Below are 21968 nucleotides of genomic sequence, written 5' to 3' on the forward strand. Positions count from 1 at the left end.
GGACTACTCAGCATTTGTAGGCATGACAGAACCAGAAGTGCAACTTTTCGGGGGGGTGGGGGGGAGAAGAATTGTGCTGTGTCTATATTCTGAACTATATATTGACACTTTGCAATGGCGGCCCCCGTGTTATAAAACACACATAATTACTTTTTCAAAAGAAAGTGCATCATTGACTACGTAGGCAGTCAGAATATCATGATTTTGAAGAGATGAGTTTTAATGACGTGACAAGAAAACATACTACCAAAGCTTAGCAAGATCTGGAAATATGGTGGTAACTGTATAACTTTTATCTTCCATCTTTTGTAAATCAGTACTTGTTTTAAATAAATGACTGCGATAACCAGATAACTAAAGAGGCCTGAATACCAGACTGCAAATAATCCAGCCATCGTACTCTTCCTGTATCTTTAACAAAAACTTTTTCAAATGACAAAGCACTACAACTCAGTATTTTGTTCAGGTCCTAGAGAACTCCCCATGAGCTGTGAGCGCTGCACGCGGCCCTGCAGGAGCAGGGCAATTACGACACTCCCCTTGATCTCACATGGATGTGGAACTCCCCCCCCCCACGCCATGCCACACACCCTCCCTGAGCTAGTAACACACGCTTTCTTCAAACTTTTCGGAGACATTAAACTGAACAGATGAGGCCAAGGCTATTCAGAACAACGCAGGACCGGCAGCTTACTAAAACCATGCTTATGGAGTAGTTCCATTCTGGACCGAAAAATCTTGCATAAAGATAGCAATCAGCTTAGGCGTTTCTATTCATGGAGGGAAACTGATCACGGAAGGGAGGAAAAAGAATCCTAAACCAGCTACTGGCTGTTGGAACCAAACAGTGCCAGGCCAAAGAATTCTACGTGTATACAGGGTTCTACTAATAAACCTGATTATATAGAGAAATTAAGGTATGTGGCCATTTCTCCATAGCAAAGATTGTAATTTTGAAGGCAGTAAAATGAAATACTGGTAGACAGAGGATTTACAAACAAACCTTGGACAAATCCACAAAGCAAAACAAAATGCAGCAGGAACTCTTTGTCAGAAAAGTTTGTTTGAAAGTCCCTCAAAAAAGAGGAACTGTTCTTCGGTGCAAGGCTTAATGGGCAAATGGCATAAAAGTCTGTATAACACCATAGACTTTACTGGCACTAATCCATAGTTAGTTTCATGTAATGAATCCTCAGGGACAGTGCTCTAACTTCTGGCTGTTGACTACACCATGTTCCTCAAACTGTATGCACACACGTACTTAAGTCTGGCAGGAGGTGCTTGTTTAACTGCATCCAAGTATCTTGTTTCAGATGCAAAAAGATTTTAGAGAACAGTCTCAACACTGTTATGAAAGAAACAGCAAAAATAATCACATAATCACAGTGCAGTGTGTACTGGCAGCCCAGATAGCCAACTGCATCCTGGAATGCATCAAGAGAAGTGTGGCCAGCAGGTCGCGGGAGGTGATTCTACCCCTCTACTCTGCACTCGTGAGAACTCACCTGGAGTACTGTGTCCAGCTCTGGAGTCCTAAACACAGGAAGGACAAGGACCTGTCGGAACAGGTCCGGCGGAGGGCCACGAAGATGATCAGAGGGATGGAGCACCTCTCCTGTGAAGACAGACTGAGAAAGCTGGGGTTCCTCAGCCTGGAGAAGAGAAGGCTCCAGGGAGACCTCATAGCAGCCTTCCAATATCTGAAGGGAGCCTACAAGAGAGCCGGAGAGGGACTCTTTGTCAGGAAGTGTAGTGACAGGACAAGGGGTAATGGCTTTAAATTGGAAGAGGGGAGATTTAGATTAGATACCAGAAAGAAATTCTTTACTGTGAGGGTGGTGAGACACTGGAACAGGTTGCCCAGAGAAGTTGTGGATGCCCCATCCCTGGAGGTGTTCAAGGCCACGCTGGATGGGGCTTTGAGCAACCTGCTCTAGTGGGAGGTGTCCCTGCCCATGGCAGGGGGTTGGAACTAGATGATCTTTAAGGTCCCTTCCAACCCAAACCATTCTATGCTTCTATGATTCTATGAAATGTGGATTCCATATTTAGAAAAACAACTGCACTTCAAAGAATTTGTTTAGCAATTCTTAAAAAAAATATTAGCAATGCATCTGCTATAAAGCCATCGGCAAAGGAGACATGAAAAGTTTAGATGAAGAGAAACATATATGTGGCTTCAGTTTAGCTGCCATTTTAGTCACACTTCTTCCCATGGCATGAGAATACTTCTTATGAAATATCATACGCTACCCAAACAAGAACTACTCAGTTTTTGTCAACTGCTTTCTAAGCAAGGAGAAACAGTTCATTTCTAACAAGTTCAGTCACAGAATCCATAAAGAGGGCTCAAGCTGCTGTAAGGCAAGATGTGACAGAAGACCCCTGAGGCAGCTGAGGGCACTAAGAATTCAAAGCAGCGTTCAGAGGCTCAGAAACAAGCAGAAACTCACTGAGGGTCTTAATGCTGCCATTACCCTGGCCTTCTCAGCAGCGCCATTACATCCCCATGTAAGCTTTTGTCTTCCATGTCTAGTTAGGACTGAAAGCTCTTTGGGGTGTATCCTGACTTCTACATAAGGGCCATTCCTGGCTGGGACCTCTCAATGCTACGACTGGATGACTGCGAGTACCTTTTCCACTGGTACACTGAAATGACAAGAACATAATCCAGCTAAAAATCTTTCCTCCATTTTCTGGGTTCTGAACTAAACGAGCTTTACTCGCTGAATGCAGATGTACACATGCCTCCACCACCACAGATTTGTCAGTATGTAAGTTTTTCCAAAGACTTCTCTCACCTTTATTCTCAAAGAAAAAAAAACGACCCAAAAGCTAGCATATGCTGTATTAATGTAAAACCCCTAGAGGGCAACTAAGCTTCAATTTCAACCTGCATAAATATTCAGCTCCTTAACTAGTTTACAGATTATGTAAACTATTTCCTTCAACCTTGGGTTTTTTCCCCTCATTTAAAAGAAATGAATCCTTTTCATTCTCAAATCACATTACTGCTGCCTATTTAGTGTAAGTTAATCACCACTGCCCAACCAGAGACTGAGTTCTCAACCCAACAAAGCTCAAATGTGTGCAAAAGAGAACAATAAAGAAAACACATGCAAGGGCCTCATTTAAACAAAGACAGAAAACAAGCATATGAAAGTCTGAAATCACTTTCTTTGCATTAAAGACCTTTAACAATATGTCTTGTTTATTATTCAGCTTAGTATTAATTTATTGCATGGCATCTGTTTTCTTGTACAGCAGGTTGGTTGCGAGTCTCAGATTTATGAATTTAAGTTTATGCTGTTGGGATTATTTGCCTGTTGTCCTCCAAATACTATGATTTCAGCCTTGTATATCTTTAGTATTTGAGGCCACAAAAAAAAAAAGCAATGAAACAGGTAAGATGTCAAATTAGTTATGGAAAATAATTGCATTTACTCTTCAGTCTTCAACGAGAGCCCAGGCCTGCTGCTAGTGGTGAAAGAAAGAAAAAAACGGGAAGTAATTTGGGTCATGAAAGTAAAAAACTTTCATTCGATGTAATGAAGTTGCAGGCATCAACTGCCTTTCCCCTACTTTCCACCAAATCTTAGTGGGAGCTGAAAGGCACTCACTGTCCCGCCAGGCCACATCTGCACAGAAGCTGCAGACACACTGATGTTTAATGTTAGAGGAAGCACTAACAAATCAATGGGACCCCCAAGCAATGTGGAAGCAACTTGAGATAGCGAGGAAAAAGACAGCTCAAAGGAATCTTGAGCAAATGCTCACAAGCCCAAGGGTTTCTACATTGCTTTTGCAGGAGATCAAATACCCTAACAAAAATTCATAGCATAGCCACCCTTGCTTTATGCATACCGATGCAATGCCACGTATACATTGACCATGATAGTTTTCTTTCATATATGGTCTTATCTTCATTTACATGTGCAAACAGAGATTAAAAATGACTACCGGTGGAATTCACTACCTAATTTTAGCCACCAAAAACTTACATGTCTCACCTAAAGCTGGTTCTGGAAGTACCTTGCTCTCCTTTTTGTTGCCTTGACACAAAACCGAGAGAGAAAGAGCACAAGGTACCTCCAGAATGCGGTTAGGTCCCACCTAAGAGACTTAAACAGGATGACGGGTTCAGACTAGACAACTTTCAGATGACTAGAACTGGGATGAAATGTCTCCCATCCTACATGACTTAACAACAAATCATAAAGGAGTTCAACGAGCTGACACAAGTCTCCAAGGCTACTGCTCCACTCACAAGGGTCTCCTCTCTAAACACTGCAGAACAGTATGAAGTAACTCCTGTCCCACTGGAGTTTTGAAAGACTGCAGAAGGGAGGGGGGCTAGACACAGTTTCTTATTCAGATTCATCCCCTCTGCTTGAAATAGAACAAGCTTTAAGTGATCATCCTATTTGCCCCAAGTTCAGCTAGGGCTTAGAGACTTGAGCACTGGAGAACTGTTAGTACAAAACTTGCCCAAGTAAAAAGTTGCTGTGCAATCAGTTAGGGTTTGGACACACAAAACACCGGTTACCACCACATTGCTTTATATGGATGCCCATAGCACATGGTAGAACCCAAACTTTGGTGTATCAACCTTGTAATCCAACTTAAGATATTTACTATATTGCATCAGAAACTAGTGAATTCCACCTGCTTCACATAAAGCAATTATCTTACTGTTACAATTTACCCTTTACGTGAAATGCATCTAGCTGCACTTGAAATACAGTAATGCAAACACTAAAATACCTTTAAGTACTTTTAACACACAGAGGTGATTTTTTTCACCTCTTTATGAGAGTGGCTGAATTCGCTTTCAGGCAAGTCAGGTCATTGCAACTCAAACGCCAGGGCAATGGAGATAAGTAACGTCAGGTCTGGAGCAAACAGCCCTCCACTGAGACCACTGCTTATGCCTCACAGCCAAAATACTTTTGCGAACTAAAAGCCTTGGGTAAGACCATGAGATTAGAATTAGGTTGCATTAACAGAATTGCCCATGAAACATTGCATTGGTTTCCTAAGTGAAATTAGTTATCATTTAGAAAAGAACTTCATTCTGTAGTCATGCCAAATCAGCAGGTTTCCAACAGGGAATCCTACCTTTCATTAATAATAGCAGTAATGAAACACTGAATTAAATTTGGGTACATGAATGCATATTTCAATTGTAAGTAATTATTCAGAAGAGAATGGAAGTAGCATACTTGACTTAGGCAAAAAAAAAAAAAAAAAAAAAAATTAATCACATGCCACATTTTCCGGAATTGTTATTTAAACAGCAAAAGCGGAAGAGAAAAAGATGAGACCAGAACTATTCATCTGAATTAGTAGTCTGTTGACAGAGCTAAAGTAGAGCTAAAGCAAAAGTTGCCAACTCTGTTAAATACCTTCCTTCACAGAAGTGCAAAAATTTTTTTAGGGGGTTGTAATTTACATAAGTATTCTCTGCCCAACAATGAATGTTTCTCAAAGTTTATTCACAGTCAGTATCTAGTATTTACATGAATTTGATGGCAGAGTGAAGGACAGATTCTCCAAACAATATTCTGTTTCAGAACTGCTGAAGTTTCATAGTTACTCAAGAGATGAAGCATATCAAAATGAATTTACACAATAGCCTTGCGGAAGCAAGAGGACTCTTTTCCACACCATACTCACTTAACAAAGGACTTAAAACTTTCTCAAGCTGTTTTAAATGTATAAAATTTAAAAAATCCATCACATATACATGTATATGCTTTTTATTTTCTATATATTCCATTATATAGAATATACAGATATTCCTATATATTCTATTTATATATATATTAAAGTATAACTTTAAATCAAGAATAGTTTTCAAAAGTACAAGATGAGGACACCTCTATTACAAAGAACTATTAATACTATTACTCAACAGTAATGAAGCACCATTAGATGTAGATAATATAAAATATTTTAAATATAGAACATTGGATAGAAGTAATTGAAGCCATTGCAGTAGCTCTGAGCTCTATTAGAAACCTGTTAAAGATTAATTAGTTAATTATTAATTAATTAGTAATTAAATCTTTGGTTATATAACCACCCAACCAGTATACATTCTTTTATATTCTTCTTTTCCATATTCTATGGAAAGCAATGCTAAGTTTCTGTTCATTAACTAGATATATGTCTAAGCCTACATTAAGATGATAATGCAGAACAGCACCTTGAAGTAATACAAGAATGTAAACATTATGGCCTGGCAGAATTTTAGTCTGAACTTCCCAGCAGGCAGAAGTAACATGCCCATTTGAATCCCTGTCAGTCTATGTGCTTGCTTCACTGTACTGGGTCTCAGTCAGCATCCCATGTTTCTTCAGCTGTGTTGACGTTTGCTTTCAAACATCTCCCTCACTGAGATGCCTTGCAATTTGGAAAGAAATGGGAGGAACATTTCCTGCACACCCAAACTTTGTGTAGGCTACATTGCTGGGGTAGGAGATGGGATGGCACACAAGACAGGCTCCGTCTTCTCCACATCACTATTCTATAGCCATACCTAGGATAGGCATCACGGACAAATTTACGTTTGTGCAAAATCTGTAGCTCAATTTCTTTAACAATGTTTAGACTATATTTTTGTTATACTTCTTAAACAATGAATAGAAGGCACACTGTAAGTTAGAGAGTTTATATACATTAAGAAGGAGCAATAAAAAAAAAACACTCAGAAAACATAAACCAAAGAAACAAGAGAAGGAAATCAAGACAGATGAGGAATGACAAAGATTATTTACACTAGAAAAAATATAGAGTACTTTTCATCATTGGCCTTATGAATTATTTTGACTGGGCTGTCAGATTCACTGTAGAGAATTACCACCCCAAAGGCAGAAAAAAAAAAAGTAATGGGCCACAAAGTATAATATTTGAAGTTGCAGACTGTGGTCACTCCTGTCACTTTCTTCAACCTGAAAGCACTAGGTCTCCCTGTGAATTTAAACGTCATTTTTCAGATCGTGACATTAAGGTTGTTTGGGTTTTTTGTTTTACATTCTCCATGCTCCTGAAAACAACTCTAGAGTCTCCGGGTTCAACACCCTCCCTAAGCGATCTTGGGGACTCAGCAGTAGAAACAGTTTTCCAGGATGGTTATTGAACAAGCCTTTTATTTTCCCTTTTCTTTTTTTTTCCTTTTTGCCTTTTTTAGATAAATCAGAATGTCCTATTTCTTCCATTCAAAGTGCTGCTCTTATTCAGACCACTGCCAGGAATCTGCCCAATGTCTGAGAACATAAATGGCTTGATATACAAAGAAAAGTTAGTTTACATGTTAAAAAAACCCTAAAACTTAGAAAACCAAACCCCATTTTTGAACAGTAAAAAAATCACTAAGCATTGGAACAGCCTATCTATAGAAGCTGCAACATTAATTAGATTACAGGACAAACATACTAGATATGGCCGCAAGATGATAGCCCAAAGTATCTTCCAGAAGTCCTTACCAGCCCTGCATTCTTCTTACACTTGATAAATGTGCTCTCCAATGTGGAGGTAATTTTCTAAAACACTCAGGTTTGACAACCTCTTTATAGAATTGAAGCTAATGCTGTTAAAGCACAGTTACTCTAGTCTAGATTGCATTAAGAAGTCTTGCTTTCAACTCTCTCCTGTGTGCTTCCACATACGCCCTTCCTACATGTTTCCCACACATTAAATAATAGCATTCACAAGTCCTTTTTGCCAACACAAGCTGGGTCTCCGTAAAATGACTTTTAAAAAGTTAGACAGTCTACAGCCACAGGTGAGTTTACATCTCGAGCCACACCTTTGCAGTGCTTTTTCACCAACTTCATGAACATCCCATTACAGCAAAGAGTATGGGATATTTCTGCTACCAAGAAACAAAGCAAGACCTGTATGAGGCCTGGAATGCAAGTGTAATGATGAATTTACACACATAAGCAGTCTGTATGATTTAGTGTTTCAAAAAGGACTATTGAAATATCATTAAAGTATGTTGTTGACCTGGAGGATTGGAGGACATACTTGGTTTATATTGAAGAAGAGGAAAAAGAAGAATAACTAGATACTTCCTTGAGAGATTCTGGACCACAGACAAGAAGAAAGATGACCATAAAGCACAAGACATTATATGTGATAAAATACATACAAGGAAATCCTAAACTTGACTATTAGAAGTGAAAAGGGAATTTCAGACTTAGAGAAAGTCTTCTTTAAACTCATTTTCAGAAAAAGGTAAGAAGGCAGATCCCTTAACACCAAAATTCCCTACAACTATTTCAACTTCTTCCCAATACAGTGGATATCAAGAGAAGAATCTCCATCCAAGGGAGATTCTCATGCACTGCTCTTCTACACTATCTTCTTCAAAATTCCTAACATAAGTTTCTTCCCTACTCATTACCCCATCTGAATGATTACCTTCCATCCCCTACACGATTCCTTTCAAATCCTTTACTAGTATCCTTCTCAAATCTAGAATACAGCAGCTAAATTGCTTTTCTTGCTCCCTGATCATAAATTTAAAGCCTCATCCATAGCTTCAGTGTTCTGTACAGCTCTAGTGTTCCTTGTCATCCCCTTTCACATCCTCTGACCAGCTCTGCAGCTCGATTCCTCATGCAAAATACTTCTCGCCTTCTGTCATATGCTTACACTTCATGTAATGGTATCTACCCTGATCTTAGGCAGCACATGTTCCAGGCACTCTTTTCTGCAAGGTTCCTTCCTCCTTATTTTTGAGGGTGCTAAGCTGTTAAAAATAAAATTCATAGGAATGGCAATAGAGCGTGTTTTATGACCTTTTATTACTGCAGCCTTTAGTCCCCTCTCAAGCATCAGACCTGCAAGTAGAACACTTCAGATCACAGATCTTTCTACTCTTTTTCTACGCAGCACCACGAAGACAACTATTGAAAAACAATTACAATAGCAACCAAACTAAATTTGGGGGCAGGAAAGAGGGGGATTTTGCCATTATTAAAAGGACCTGAACAATAACGTACAAGAATGTGGTTTTACTCAGCAACAGACAACATTGTTTCTACTTTAAAAAAAAAAACGAAGTGCATTGTCAGTGTTGTTACCACAGGATCAATTAACGTTTATATCAAAGAATAAGTGCCAGAAGGACAACTCAATTTAAGCTAAGAAATCTTTAGAACTACTGTCCCACACGGAAAAAGAAGTTTAAAGTGTTTTCATCCCTAAACAGGATCAAAAGTTGCTATTTCATTAAACAAACACTGATATTTCCAGAACATCAAAAAGCACAAAGAACACTTAGACAGCCACCTCTTGTTGAAAGCATGTTTGTTTGCCAAACTGTATTTCAACTTTAACTTGCATTTCCCTATTGCCTGATAAGGCCTGTGATTCCTGCCCTTTTTTTTTTGCCTGGCTCTGCTGACTCTATATGCATAGTATGCCATGCAAAGATATGTACAACAGGTATCTAGCTCTGCAGCCTACCAGAAATCACAGAGATCACAACTACAACTCTCATGATGCACTGCCTCATAAAACTGAAGCATATTCGATGAACCTGCAACTACTATTCTGATTATTATTTAGCTCAACTGGAATTAATACTTAATTTCAGTTTTTGTGATTTGGATGAGCAATTTTCTTTGGCAAATACACTTGCCAACTTCATGTGTTTTCTAAAGAATGGTGGACAGTTTTCCCCTACTACCTTACCCTGAATATCATACGTTCTTTACAAGGTCTATACACTGCTTGTAGGCTATCTGAAAGCTTGCTATTTATTGTATTTCTGAATACACAGTAGCTACTTTTTGACAAAACTAAGTTCTATTTTCCACTGCTGAACTTAATGGTATCTACACAACACATTCCGACTTCAACAGTTGAAAAATAACCTATTTTCTGTGTGAAAGTAACCCCAGGGTAATATTCATAATTCATATACAATATAAATATTTATACACATGCAAATGGAATATAGCATGACCTCTTAAAAGTATTAGGTTTATTTACACAAAGTGCTAACTGTGTTACTGTTGAATGTAGTATCTAAGAAGGGTTTATAATCCAAAACTGCAAAGCAACTACTTAATACATCATTAAGGACATGCAGTTAAAATAACAGTTACCATAAGTCACATGTACTGCCATTAACAATGCATTGCTATGTGCAACTCTGCCACAGTAACACAATACTGTAATACTCTAATGCATAAGCTACGGTATCTGCAGTTATCACCACCATCAATGAATGGATACAAAAAACCCCACGTATGTGTCCACTGGCTGGCAGCAAGAATGACTGACACAGAAGAATCGATACATGTCAACTGTGAAAGAAAACAATGAGACTCAGCAAATACCGTATATAACACCTCGGAACAGATACAGACCTAGTATTACTAAGAGGTTGCAACACTAAGCACCCTGGCCTCCCCCTTTTGTTGGGAGGAGAACTTGACCATGTCTCCCCTACCCCCTGGCTGCTGTCCTATGGACACCTGCCTCACAGACAGACTCATCTAAATACCATGAAGTACCCCAAAATCAGTAACTACAGACAAGCTTGTATTTCTCAATTTTCACAAAACGACCTCACTAGGACCTTAAGACATGGAACCAGCTATTCAGCCTAAGAGTATAGAGTTTACCAGTGCAGAACTGGAAATAATTGGAGCACATAAAATGTAATCTTAGCCTCAAAGAGCTAAACACCACACATAACCCAAAGAGATTCAATTCTTCAAAAGTCACAGGATATACATTAATGCTAGCACCCTTCCTGAAAGAAACAAGTTTGAAGAAAGGATGTCAAAGAAGAGACTTTCACACTTTTCTCGTCACTGGGCAAGGAATTTCCAGGTACAGAAGTCATATGAAGAGAGAAGCAATGATCTAGATTTGATGGGGAGTTTGTCATGGAATAGCGGTATTAGTGAAACAACTGATAATCTTGGATCTTAATTTCAAGTCCAACACTTCCAATAATCCAAGTGGTACAAAAGGGCAAAGGCAATTGCTTTTCTCCTTTCTTTATATATAGCTAAAGTACCTCCATTCTGCAGATGTTAAAACAGTATCAACCCACAGTCTGAAAGAACAGTTTTCCTCCTAAAACTAGATCACCAACTCAACACAACAATATAATAATTGTATCTCATCATAAAAGCTGCAAAAGCAGCAATGCTATTGTTCAACCTTCAGTGGTTGGTTTGGTCAGTGCTCTTGTCACGGATATTACTACTACGTACTGCAATAATCCAAAAACATACAGGCATCCTCTATTTAAACCAGCACTTGTTAACAACATGCAATTAATCTATGTTATGTTAATATATTTATGCTGGGCAGGAAAAACAATTTGAAATTCAGGATCTTAACCAGACACCAATAAAATCTCTAACGAGAAAACCAAACTGAAAGAATGGGCAAACACAGGTAACCTACCAAGGTTGTTATCTATGAGCTCTGAACCACCAATATCACTTTAATATCTATACATAAAAATCTCTACCAGGTAAGAGAATCAAAACTAAGATACTGCTTGTAGGATATGGCAACCTGGCTGAAATTGATATTCATTAGAGTACTCTTTGCATGAATAGGAGCATTTGGACTCTGTGGTCTTTATCAGAGCCCCAGCTGGTAATGGTTGAAGGTTAATGCCTTACCCCATTCTGTTCAATTTTCTGTCCTAATTAGTCCTCCAAATCTATAGCTGTGAGCACCAAGTGTCTGTGCTCAAAAGAAACTAATTAATGCTAGCAAATTAGATCAAGTCCAAAGATCCAACAGCCAAACTCTTAAATGCTCCTTGTTAATAGGAAGTGTAGCTGTCAATAACTGCTGTTGGTGGCTATAATGAGGCCTCTTTCTTTCATTGAAAGTGATTTCATTTCTCTTTGTCCCTGTAAAAGCTGTTCCATTCCCTAATAAAAAAAATAAAAACCCCAGACAACTAAGTTGCAGCGGTAAAGCTAGCAGTCTGACCCATTTCTTGTCATCAGCTGGGTTGAAATGACATGGAGGGGGGAAGAAAAAAAATAATCAAATACGGTAAGTTCCCTCCTCAAACGTTTTCTTCGAAGTCCTAACGCCAGTTAGAATACTTAAATTTCCATCACCAACCAATACAACATGCATTCATATTTCTTTTCTATAAAATCCCCTAAACTAGCTTAGAGTAGTTAATACTGCAAGTACCATTTAAAAAAAAATAAAAAAAAAAAAGACCATGAGATCTAGGATCTCATTTCTTCAAACTGTAATTTACATATAGCTGTTCTCTCTGCCCAGTTTGTTGGAGCAAAACTCAATATACCATAATCCCTCTAGAGATTGTATTAATTCACATAGTTAAATGTGATGAGAGTAAATGTTCATTGGAAATATACAGAGGTGAATCATTTTTTTCAAAATAAAAGCTATTGTGCTCAAACAAGAACATCATATAAAAATTCAGCATCTTACTCTTCAGAAACGCTAGCCAGGGAAAAACACATAGTAATTTATTACCAGTACTAAATAGCTGAACACTATCAAAACATCTAAAATAATTTAATAACCAACAAGTGCACAACACGTACAACAGTAATCTCACAATAGCTTCATATAGGGTCATGGGGTCACATGTAATATGGCTAAAATGTACTTTAATATTCAGATAATAAATAGAGCAACAGAGGATAAAATTTTTCTCCCCCTTCTCCACCTCCAGTTTTGTGCTGGATTGAACCTATGTTCTCAAATGATATTAACCCACCTTTCATGAAAATGAAGTTGCAAGTAATAAGGTAGCATTCTTTTTTCTTCCTCATAAAAGAAGGCTATTCCAGTCATAAAATCTGTGATTCCTTCCATGCAACCTCTCAGGCTTTCCATCAAACTCTGAACAATATATACACAAGCATGTGTAAGCAATTGCTGGTCACAGCAGCTCAATTAAAAAAAAGTTACCAGGAGTTGTCATGTTAACTCATTGATTTTTATCAGTTACTTGATCTTTTTGCTTTGGTCAATTAGAAGATCAGTGTATTCCCAAATACTCCTAAAATATGTGAATTTAAAAAAAAAAAAAATTGTAAGGACTATATTTTCACAATGAGGGAAAGCAGATGAGCAAAGTTCAGTTCTAAATGGTGATTTTCGTTTTAATTTGCTTCAAGAAAATAAAACTCATCAAAATTTTTAAATGTGAGGTGTCGTGTAATTTCCCACTACTATCAGTCTTAGCATCTACCAGTGTCAACCTCAGAACTACGACTGTAGGTACCAACAGGTCAGTCCTCCCCCAACATTCAGCAAGGGTTTGCATCAATTAACAGAACTTGGCTTGCAATACAAAGGAAAGTGAGCAATACCACAGAGTAATATTGAGCTGAAATTTGCAAAGTATTTCACACATTTCATTATCTACATTTCTGTAAAGAAATGTGTAACATTTCTTTATATATATAACAAGACTTTTTTTTTGAAGAAGGAATATCTAAAGGTGTGCTTGGGAATTTAAATGAGCGGCATCACATGTAGTTCAATCAGAAATTTCGTTGGTTTTCTGGGGCTTGATGTGTCAGGTGTAAGGGTCACAGTCCAGAGCAGGTAGCCCCTACGGGGACAGAGATAATGTCAGTGACAGGACTGTTGAGTAACTGCACATTATCAAAACTCTGGTTGACACTGGTCGTGCTCTACTGTAGAGAAGCCTGCAGTAGTGTTGGATCCCATCATTTTCACTAAGTATCAACATGAGCCCTGAGGAGAAGAGGGCTAATGGGGAAACTGGAGAATGGGAGCAGAGTGGCTGCCTGGAAATGTCCTTTTCCAGCCACACTTTCCAAACCAATTTTTAAAGCCTTGCCAAGCATCAAGAGGTTTTCTTCAGCAATGTGAATCTGGTTGCCTTAATTACACAATTCCTATGGACAAGAGAACCAATAGAATAGTTTTCTCCAGGGAAGGTCCTCAACATAGCACAGGTGGAAACATTCCCCTTTCTTCTCCCTCTCATTACCAAAAAAAAAAAAAAAAAAAAAAAAGAAATTAAAAAAAGGACAGAACAACTTGTCATCTTGGCCAAGTAAGTATCTCCTTCAACAACCTTAAAATAAGAAATGGCCACATTCTTGTTTGCAGAGTCACAGGCAGGATCAGGTTTCTATCATCCAAATTGTTTCCCCTACTTCACTGCCAGGCTGATTTGAAATATCTATCCCTGTATTCACCCTGAAAAGTGTGTAGCTCAGTTTCCTACATGAACCTGGGAGCCTTACAAATGAGTCACAATTACATTTGCAAGTCAATCTTGGTGACCCTTGAACGCCAAACCCAGACCATGTATCAGTACCAGACAGCAAAATTTAGAAGAAAAAAGCTTAGAACTAAACACCCTTGTCTCTGGAGCAAGATTGTTTTTCTCCCAGAAAAAAAAAAAAGACTGTGAGGTTTTGGAAGGTGGGCAGAATTGCTTTATAATACAACAAATACACAAAACATTTACAACAAGTATAATACAAAATTATGATCGCATGACTGACTGGGTGATCCAGAAGTTTCTTTTTGGGGTCTCAACTCAAAGACAACTTCTTTGGAGGACAGAAAAACCCCACCACCTGTCACTCAGCTGTCTCTGTTTTCATTTTCCAAGCCAAGTAACCCAAAATCAAACTGAACTGAGTGTACAATCTTTAAAGTTTGTATCCTTAAAGTTCTTCTCTACCCAAACCCATCAAGTGAAGTTTCAGAAGTGGTAACTCTGAACAGAATAAGTGCTCTTAAGAAATGGACCAAACGTGTCAGTAGATACGAACAAGACCAACCAGAGCTCTTGCAGGTTTTTTTTTAGTGAGTGTTCCTAGTTTCAGAGCAGAGAGGATAAAACAGCCAGATAAAACTACAGAATTTTTGATAAGCTAAAGATATCTTTCTGAAGAAAAATCCTAACTTCACGTTCCTGAAATTGGCTATGATTTTGCTTTAAAGAAGTTTACTCAAGTTAAAATTTTATAACTGGAAATTAAAGCCAAAAACTTTAATTTTAAAGGAAAACAGCTTGCTTAAGAAATTATTTCATAAAAACAATGGATGAGGCATTGGTAAATAAACGTTCCTTTTCGCTATTTCAGTTTGAAAGCATGTATTTTTATATGCCAAGGACACGCTGATACAGAAATACATGGATTTAATATTATTTCAGTCGAACTCATGCTACAGCTTGTACAAATACAGTGAAAAGTTCCTGTATGACAATGTTGTTGAGGGTTTTTTTTACTTGCTTGCTTTTTACGATGCTTTTGATACTCCTATAATAGCCCAAAATTTCATACAAATACAGTGCATGGATATTAACACAAAAAAGCATATTTACATAATGGTCATGGAAAATTGACTAGTGTTTTGCAGAAAGCATATTTACCCTCTTAACCAAATTACTAATATATCCATTTTCACTGAAAAAATGCTTGAAAATCTTAAACACACAGAAATTATTCTGCAACTGAGATGTACTAAATTATTGAGAAACATGCAGCACACAAAAGACCTGTACTGGAACAATTGAAAAAGTTCAAAGAAAATTTAAACAATCTAAGTAAAATGAAATAGGACCAGAGACAATACTTAATTGTTCTTTAAAATTATCAGATGTACACATTTTCACGGTTATTTCATCCCTAAACTATTTTGGTATGTTAACAACCAAGCACAGCAATGGGTCACCCATTTAACGGTGCTAGAGTAGCAGGATCACCTCTTGAGTTAACAAAACCTTTATTTTTTATTTATTTTTTAACTCTTGGGGTTTCTTTTCCCTGGATGGCTCTTGAACACGTGCTGGACAGGCTGTCACTACTTGCATTATTAGCTCTGATAAGCACACAGCTCTAGGTGGTATAGCTGCAGGCTAAGGTAACGGACTGTATACAGATGGACCCCCATGCTCATGCAGAGCACTATTGAATGTATAGGGGCTCCCCATAGGGACACATATGAACCTTGTGTGATCAAGTAAATTGTAAAGGCCCATACTTGTAGAATAGCTTTATTTCCTATATTACCAGTGCATTTACCACAATTTCCTAAAGACAAAATGGAACAAAGGTATATTAATAGGAGTTGTTGAAACAAAATTAACATAAAGCAGAAAAATCCTACACTGAAAGCAAGTTAAATGCGTAGCTATGCTACTTAATGTAAACAGCACAATTTCAAGCACATGTGTGCACTCTGTAGCACAAAAACCGGATTGCAGGAGTTTTGATTACTTAATTACACAGCTTATGTTCATAGCTTATAATTGTTTACAGCATAAAAACCATAGCCTGTTTATTCTGATTAACACCTATTCCTGTGTACTAACAAGACAAATTTATTCCAGGAATAATTTCACAATGGATTTAAGAGATAATAAATTCTCATGTTCACAAAACTGCTTAAGCTTCATTTCCCATGGTTTGGTAACTCTCCTCCCCCCACCCTGATCAAAAGGTGTACAACAAAATATCTGAACTGAAGCTACCACGCTTTTTTTAATAGGGATATCAATGTGGGTTTTGCTTGTCTATTCGATCATAAAAATTGCATCAGATATACTCAGTTTGCACCACTAACTTCCACACGATTTGATCAATGCTGGCTTACAGGTGACAGGAACGAAGGGGAGACATGTATCTACAAAACTCACTTTCCTATAGATACACAACTGAACTCTATTCAGGAGAAAGAAGAAAAAAATTACAGTTTTGCCAAACATCACAAAAGAAAAAAAAAGGTAGCATTTTGCTTTAAAATTTATGGAGGCAAAACCATAGAGAAGATGCAAGGTAATGGCGCACAACTCAAGCTCAAGAATCTCCAGTATTGGCTTTAAGATGCTTGAAGGTCACATCTTACACAGAGAAAGTTCAGAGGAGAAAAAACACACACACCTCTCTGGTCTACCTCCAAAGAAAATTATACAAATAGCATGTGCTCCTTTGTCAGCAAATACTGTTGGAAGATGCATAGAAGACACTGTTAAAGATTTGAAGAAACAAGTATTAGACTAAGCTACAGAGTGCAGCAGCTTTGCTATACAGTTGGATCGAAGTCCAGATGTTTCAAACTTCTCTCAGGTTACAGTATTTGCATTTCAACAATAAAATGCACAAAGAATTTTATTTTCTTTTTGGGTGAGCCACTAAAGGAGAGCTGTACCAGAGAAGATATTTTCTCAACAGGAAATGGCTTCTTTAATAATAAACAATGTTTTATGGAAAAACTGTGCAAGTGGAACCATTGATAGAGCAGCTGCTTTGACTGGAATAAAAAAGGGAATCCAGGATAAGGTTACAGAGATAGCACCACACATGGAATTCTTTCACTGCATCACTCACAGGTGAGCTCTTGCAGCACGGAAGTTGGAGCCAGGAGTGCACAAGGTGCTACAGGATGACATCGATGCGATTAACTTTATAATAACAAGCCTTTCAAACAGAAGCATATTTACTAGAATTTGTAATGAGATGGGGAGGGACCACAAAAATCTCTTGTACCACATAGAGGTTCACTGGTTATCTTGTGGCAAAGTGCTTAAAGAGTTGTCAAACTTTAACCATTCTTCTTTTACAAAAGAACAAGTGTTCCAAATTTTCTGACCATTCTGGTGATGACAGGTAGCTCTGAGTAGTAAGCTACCTAGCAGGTATATACAAAAAATAAACAATGTGTATAATGTGTTCAAGGAGAAGGTGATGCTTTAAAATGAGTGGGAAAGTAACTGCTTTTCAAAAGAAACTTATGCTATGGAGAGAGCATTCTGAAAACAGATGTTTAGATGTGTTCCCTTCATTATGTGATTTTTGTTTTGTTTTTGTTGCTGAATGCAATGTGAGTGTGTCACCTATAAAAACCTCTCATGTCTGTACACTTTAAAAGGACAGAAACAGAATTTTCTGACCTATTTAGAAGTCTTCCAAATAAGAGCTTTAGTGGGTTTTGACCCTATTTGTCAAAAATACAAATGTGCAACAACTTCTGAATAGTTTGGAGAAACAACTGATTGACATCAAGGAAGATGGCAATTTACTAGCCCAATTTCAAGTAAAACCTCTGCATAACTGGTAGATGGGACTGAAAAACGAAAATCACGGTTTAGTAAGTGCAGGCAACGATGCACTTCTTCCATTGTGATCTATGCATCTTTGTGAGGTATCTTTTTCAGCTATGACACCCATTAAAACCAAGCATTGACATAAACTGAACTTAGAGCCAGACCTTCAAATTGTTGTATCACAAAGTATTAAACATAGATTTTAAAAAATAATGAAGCCTATTTAATCACATAGCTCTCAATAAAATCATTTTTATTAACAGTAATATTTTTAGAGCAAAAAGGGGGTTGTACTATTAATAACAAAAATTATTTTGAAGTACTGCTTATTTTATCTTTATCTCATCCTTTTTTAAATTCTACTTTTGTGTTTCATAATGTACATTATATACTAGTACAGTGGTACATGCATATAATTTATAAAAAAACATACATATATTGGGATTGCGTGCTCAGAAATTTTTTACTGATGGGATGCGCAATCAAAAAAGTCTGGAGAGCACAGATCCAGATGACAAGAGGCAAGGGCCCTCTACTAATTGCACGTCACTTGTATAGAGTAATTCTGTGGCCTATTTTTTTTTTTTTTCCATTCTTACATCCCTCTTACAGCAACATTCTCAGCTAACCTGTGCTGAAGTAGCTCTATCTTTCTGGTACTTCAAAAAGTTCCAGTTTTCTTCCAGGAATATATGAACAGTTGGGTGCCAGAAGAAGAGGCAATACCCAACTTTAAAGAGTTATTGTACAGTACTCTTCAAGAGAAAATGAAAACATGCACAAGTGGACTGTATCATCCTGTTTCAATGTCTGCCTACTAACAAGTGTGTGTTTATGTACAAGTATCATTAAAATATTGGGGCTGGGAAAGGATGCAGTTAGTTGGGAATATTTAAATAAATTTATCATAATGAAGGAGGCCCTAACTGATGGCTCACATCAGGCAATTCCATTTATATAAGTATCAAATATTACGTACAGGAATATAGTAACTCTGGTGTTGCTTTGTCATCACATAGTCTAGACCGAGATCTGGAAAACTTTATATTACTCATACTAAAGTCCACAGGCCTTGAGAACAAGTCATTTTGGAAAACAGTCTACATCACCAAGCAGTCAAAGCCAACCAACAGATTTATATGCTTTACTACTGGCTTCACAGTGAACAGGTAAGATGCAGATCATACATATTCATTCTTTGACTACTTGACTTCAATAAAAAGAATTCTACTCAGGGCACAAAAGTGAAAACATCTCATCTCCCAATGAATGTTTGACTCTTACCTTGCACTTTATCTGAACACAGCTCCTTGGCTCGCTCCCTCATTATTTGTGGAATCAAAACATCTTTTTCTACATGTCTCAGCTTAGAATTTTCTGCAAGAGTGAAAAAAAACCAAAAATAGGAAAAATAAGATTTTTCTTATCTATACATCAGAGAAAGTCAATCTACAGAAATAACACAGCATTGTTGATATAGCATACACTAATATACAAAAACTGTCACAAACTAGCAGCAGAAAGTACCATGGAAGGACCATACGAATCAAAGCGGGGGGAAAGTCCAAGATTTAAAATTGCTCATATACAAATACTATGAGCATTATCAGTATCCTGAATATTTCTGTTCTGTTCAATGTGCACAATGAACCAAAACTAAAGGAGAAAGTTCTGGCAGCACATTCTAATTTCTGCCTTACTAAACAGGTCTTCATACAGACTGCACAAAGGTTGAGAATTACTCTTTTTCAGGATACTAGTATTTTTCTGTGTACATTATCTATACTAACTGGCTTTTTTACTAACTGTCACAAAGTTGAGAAATATAGCACATATTACAGCACAACCTGAAATTTGTACTGCTGAATGGAAAACTTCAGTTCTTTAAAAAAAGAAAAAAAACAAAGAAGTCTCTTCAGTTGAGGATCTAGGAGTTTTTTCATTGAGAAATTCAACTTAACAAGAACAAATGCTGTTGCCTGAATTCTCCGTGTAGAAGTACAGTTGCAGTTTGCTTTCAGTTGTCTCAAAACCGAATTCAGAACTCTGAGGACAGCCAGTGATTTTGAATAGTTAAACAACACAGACCATTTAGAAAAAAAATACTGCATTGCCAAATCCACTTTCTTCAAAACAAAAGGATGACAATTTATCAAGCACAGCTTTTTACTTCTTAGCTTCTGAGTTAAAAACCCTTTAAAGGACATTTGTTCAGAACATTTTACACTCCAACACATTTACACCAAATACCTGGTTTTCCTCCCCAAACGCCCTATTACTTACCCTTTGATGTTAATATTGCGCTTCAGAATAGCATCAGCTGTGATGTTTAAATTATGAAAACTGTACTATCAGATACACTGTTATTTTGAGTGACAATCACTTCATTTTAAAATTGCTTATAAAAAAGTCTAGATGAAATGAAAGAAATTAAAAGTGTGATGTATTGAAATTAAGGAAAGAAGCAGAATTTAAGTTACCTACCGCTTTCAAACGCTATTTTTCAGAGCATCTTCAGCTACTTCTAGATCAAAAGGCAACAGAGACTAACATTTCTCTAGTCATTTTTAAGTCATCTTGTAAATGACTAATTTGCAATTCTGTAAGGTTACGTTATGAGGTTACACAGTATTGAATATGTGATATTACTAGGGTAATCTGGCAACAAAATGGAAGATTACAATAAGCAATATACAGAATTTGAACTGAAGACTTACATTTCTCCTCAAAAATTTCTTATTTGGAATTTCTACCACAAAGGAAAGAAAATAAAGTGTCTTCTGTAAATACAAGAAAAATACCAAACACAGATAGCTCACAAGTTAGATTTACTTCTATGCTCTGATCTTCATGACTGAGAAAAAATGATTACAATTTAATATCCTTCACTTTAACTTCATGCAGAATATCAGTGCAATGACTGTTCCGAGCATTTATTACGCTACAGACAACACAAAGCTGTCATAAAACTTTTAAGCATGTTTTTGAAAAAGGACAAATCAGTTCAGCTGAATGACATGGCAGGAAACAGCACCACCAAGCTACGTGCCTCAGCTCCACTAACTTCAGTCAAAGCAAGCTGGCACTGCGGCAGTCCTGCCTCTCACAATCCCTGTGAGGCTCTTTTGCCTCTGCCCACACAGATGTGCTCTGCAGCTCTGTGGTGAACTGAAAAGGGAAGTTAATTTGCTTTAAAGGTAAATAAATTTCTTGTCGGGCAATTTTTCAGCTAGATAAACTCTCTGAGCCAGTTTACTACATAACTGCATAAATGGCCCATAAGAGAGAACGGCATGAGACTAGGACAAGAAGGAAGACAACGGTCATGAGCACCACTTGCTCAAATTATAGCCTAAGCCTCCACTCCTTTCTTTAAATTTAAATTAGTTATACTGGTGCTTAGATTAGGCAGAAACTAAACTGATCTACGAATGTGGATACAGACAGGCAAGTGGGTTGCTAGCTGCCACCAAAAGGGAAGTTTTAATAGTCCCCTATTAGTCTCCTTCACCCCCGTTCACACCAGTGCTATTAAGCATTTAACCACACAGTGATCAGTTCAGAAAAGAAAGTTCAGAAAGATCAGTTCAGAAAAGATAGAAAACTAACGCAAATACATGCAAAAATGCTTCTCAGCCGTTTTACACTTTGGAGTAACTAGATCTATTTATCAGAGTTCTAATAATTACTTCATTTAACTTTTATAGCCCAGCATACATGGAAATATAGTGGACAGCACAGAAGCCTTTAGGGCTTGGGAAGGGCTGCTGGGCTTGCCCCACTGGCAGAAGTGGCCAGAGGCGTCCATGGTTTCCACAACAGCAAAGCACAGGGCTCCAAGGAAAGGATCGCCCACCCGCTACTAACAAGGAGGAGAAGCGGACAGGAACGC

At 37.6% G+C, this 21968-nt stretch overlaps 1 protein-coding gene across 2 annotated transcripts in view; it reads right to left on the bottom strand.

The window, feature by feature from the left end:
- Window positions 1–21968, bottom strand: part of CMC1 (C-X9-C motif containing 1) — a 46771-nt gene that overhangs the window by 15749 nt on the left and 9054 nt on the right. Inside the window, exons 2-3 of one of the 2 annotated variants that reach the window (XM_074150156.1) lie at window positions 19361–19453; window positions 1506–1711 (exon numbers count right to left, since the gene is read on the bottom strand). In XM_074150156.1, coding sequence (XP_074006257.1) covers window positions 1506–1711; window positions 19361–19453 — 299 coding nt within the window. The remainder of the gene's footprint in view (window positions 1–1505; window positions 1712–19360; window positions 19454–21968) is intronic. The other variant, XM_074150157.1, reaches the window with a different exon arrangement.

Source organism: Numenius arquata, chromosome 7, assembly GCF_964106895.1.
Source record: "Numenius arquata chromosome 7, bNumArq3.hap1.1, whole genome shotgun sequence".
NCBI classification, from domain to species: Eukaryota; Metazoa; Chordata; class Aves; order Charadriiformes; family Scolopacidae; genus Numenius; species Numenius arquata.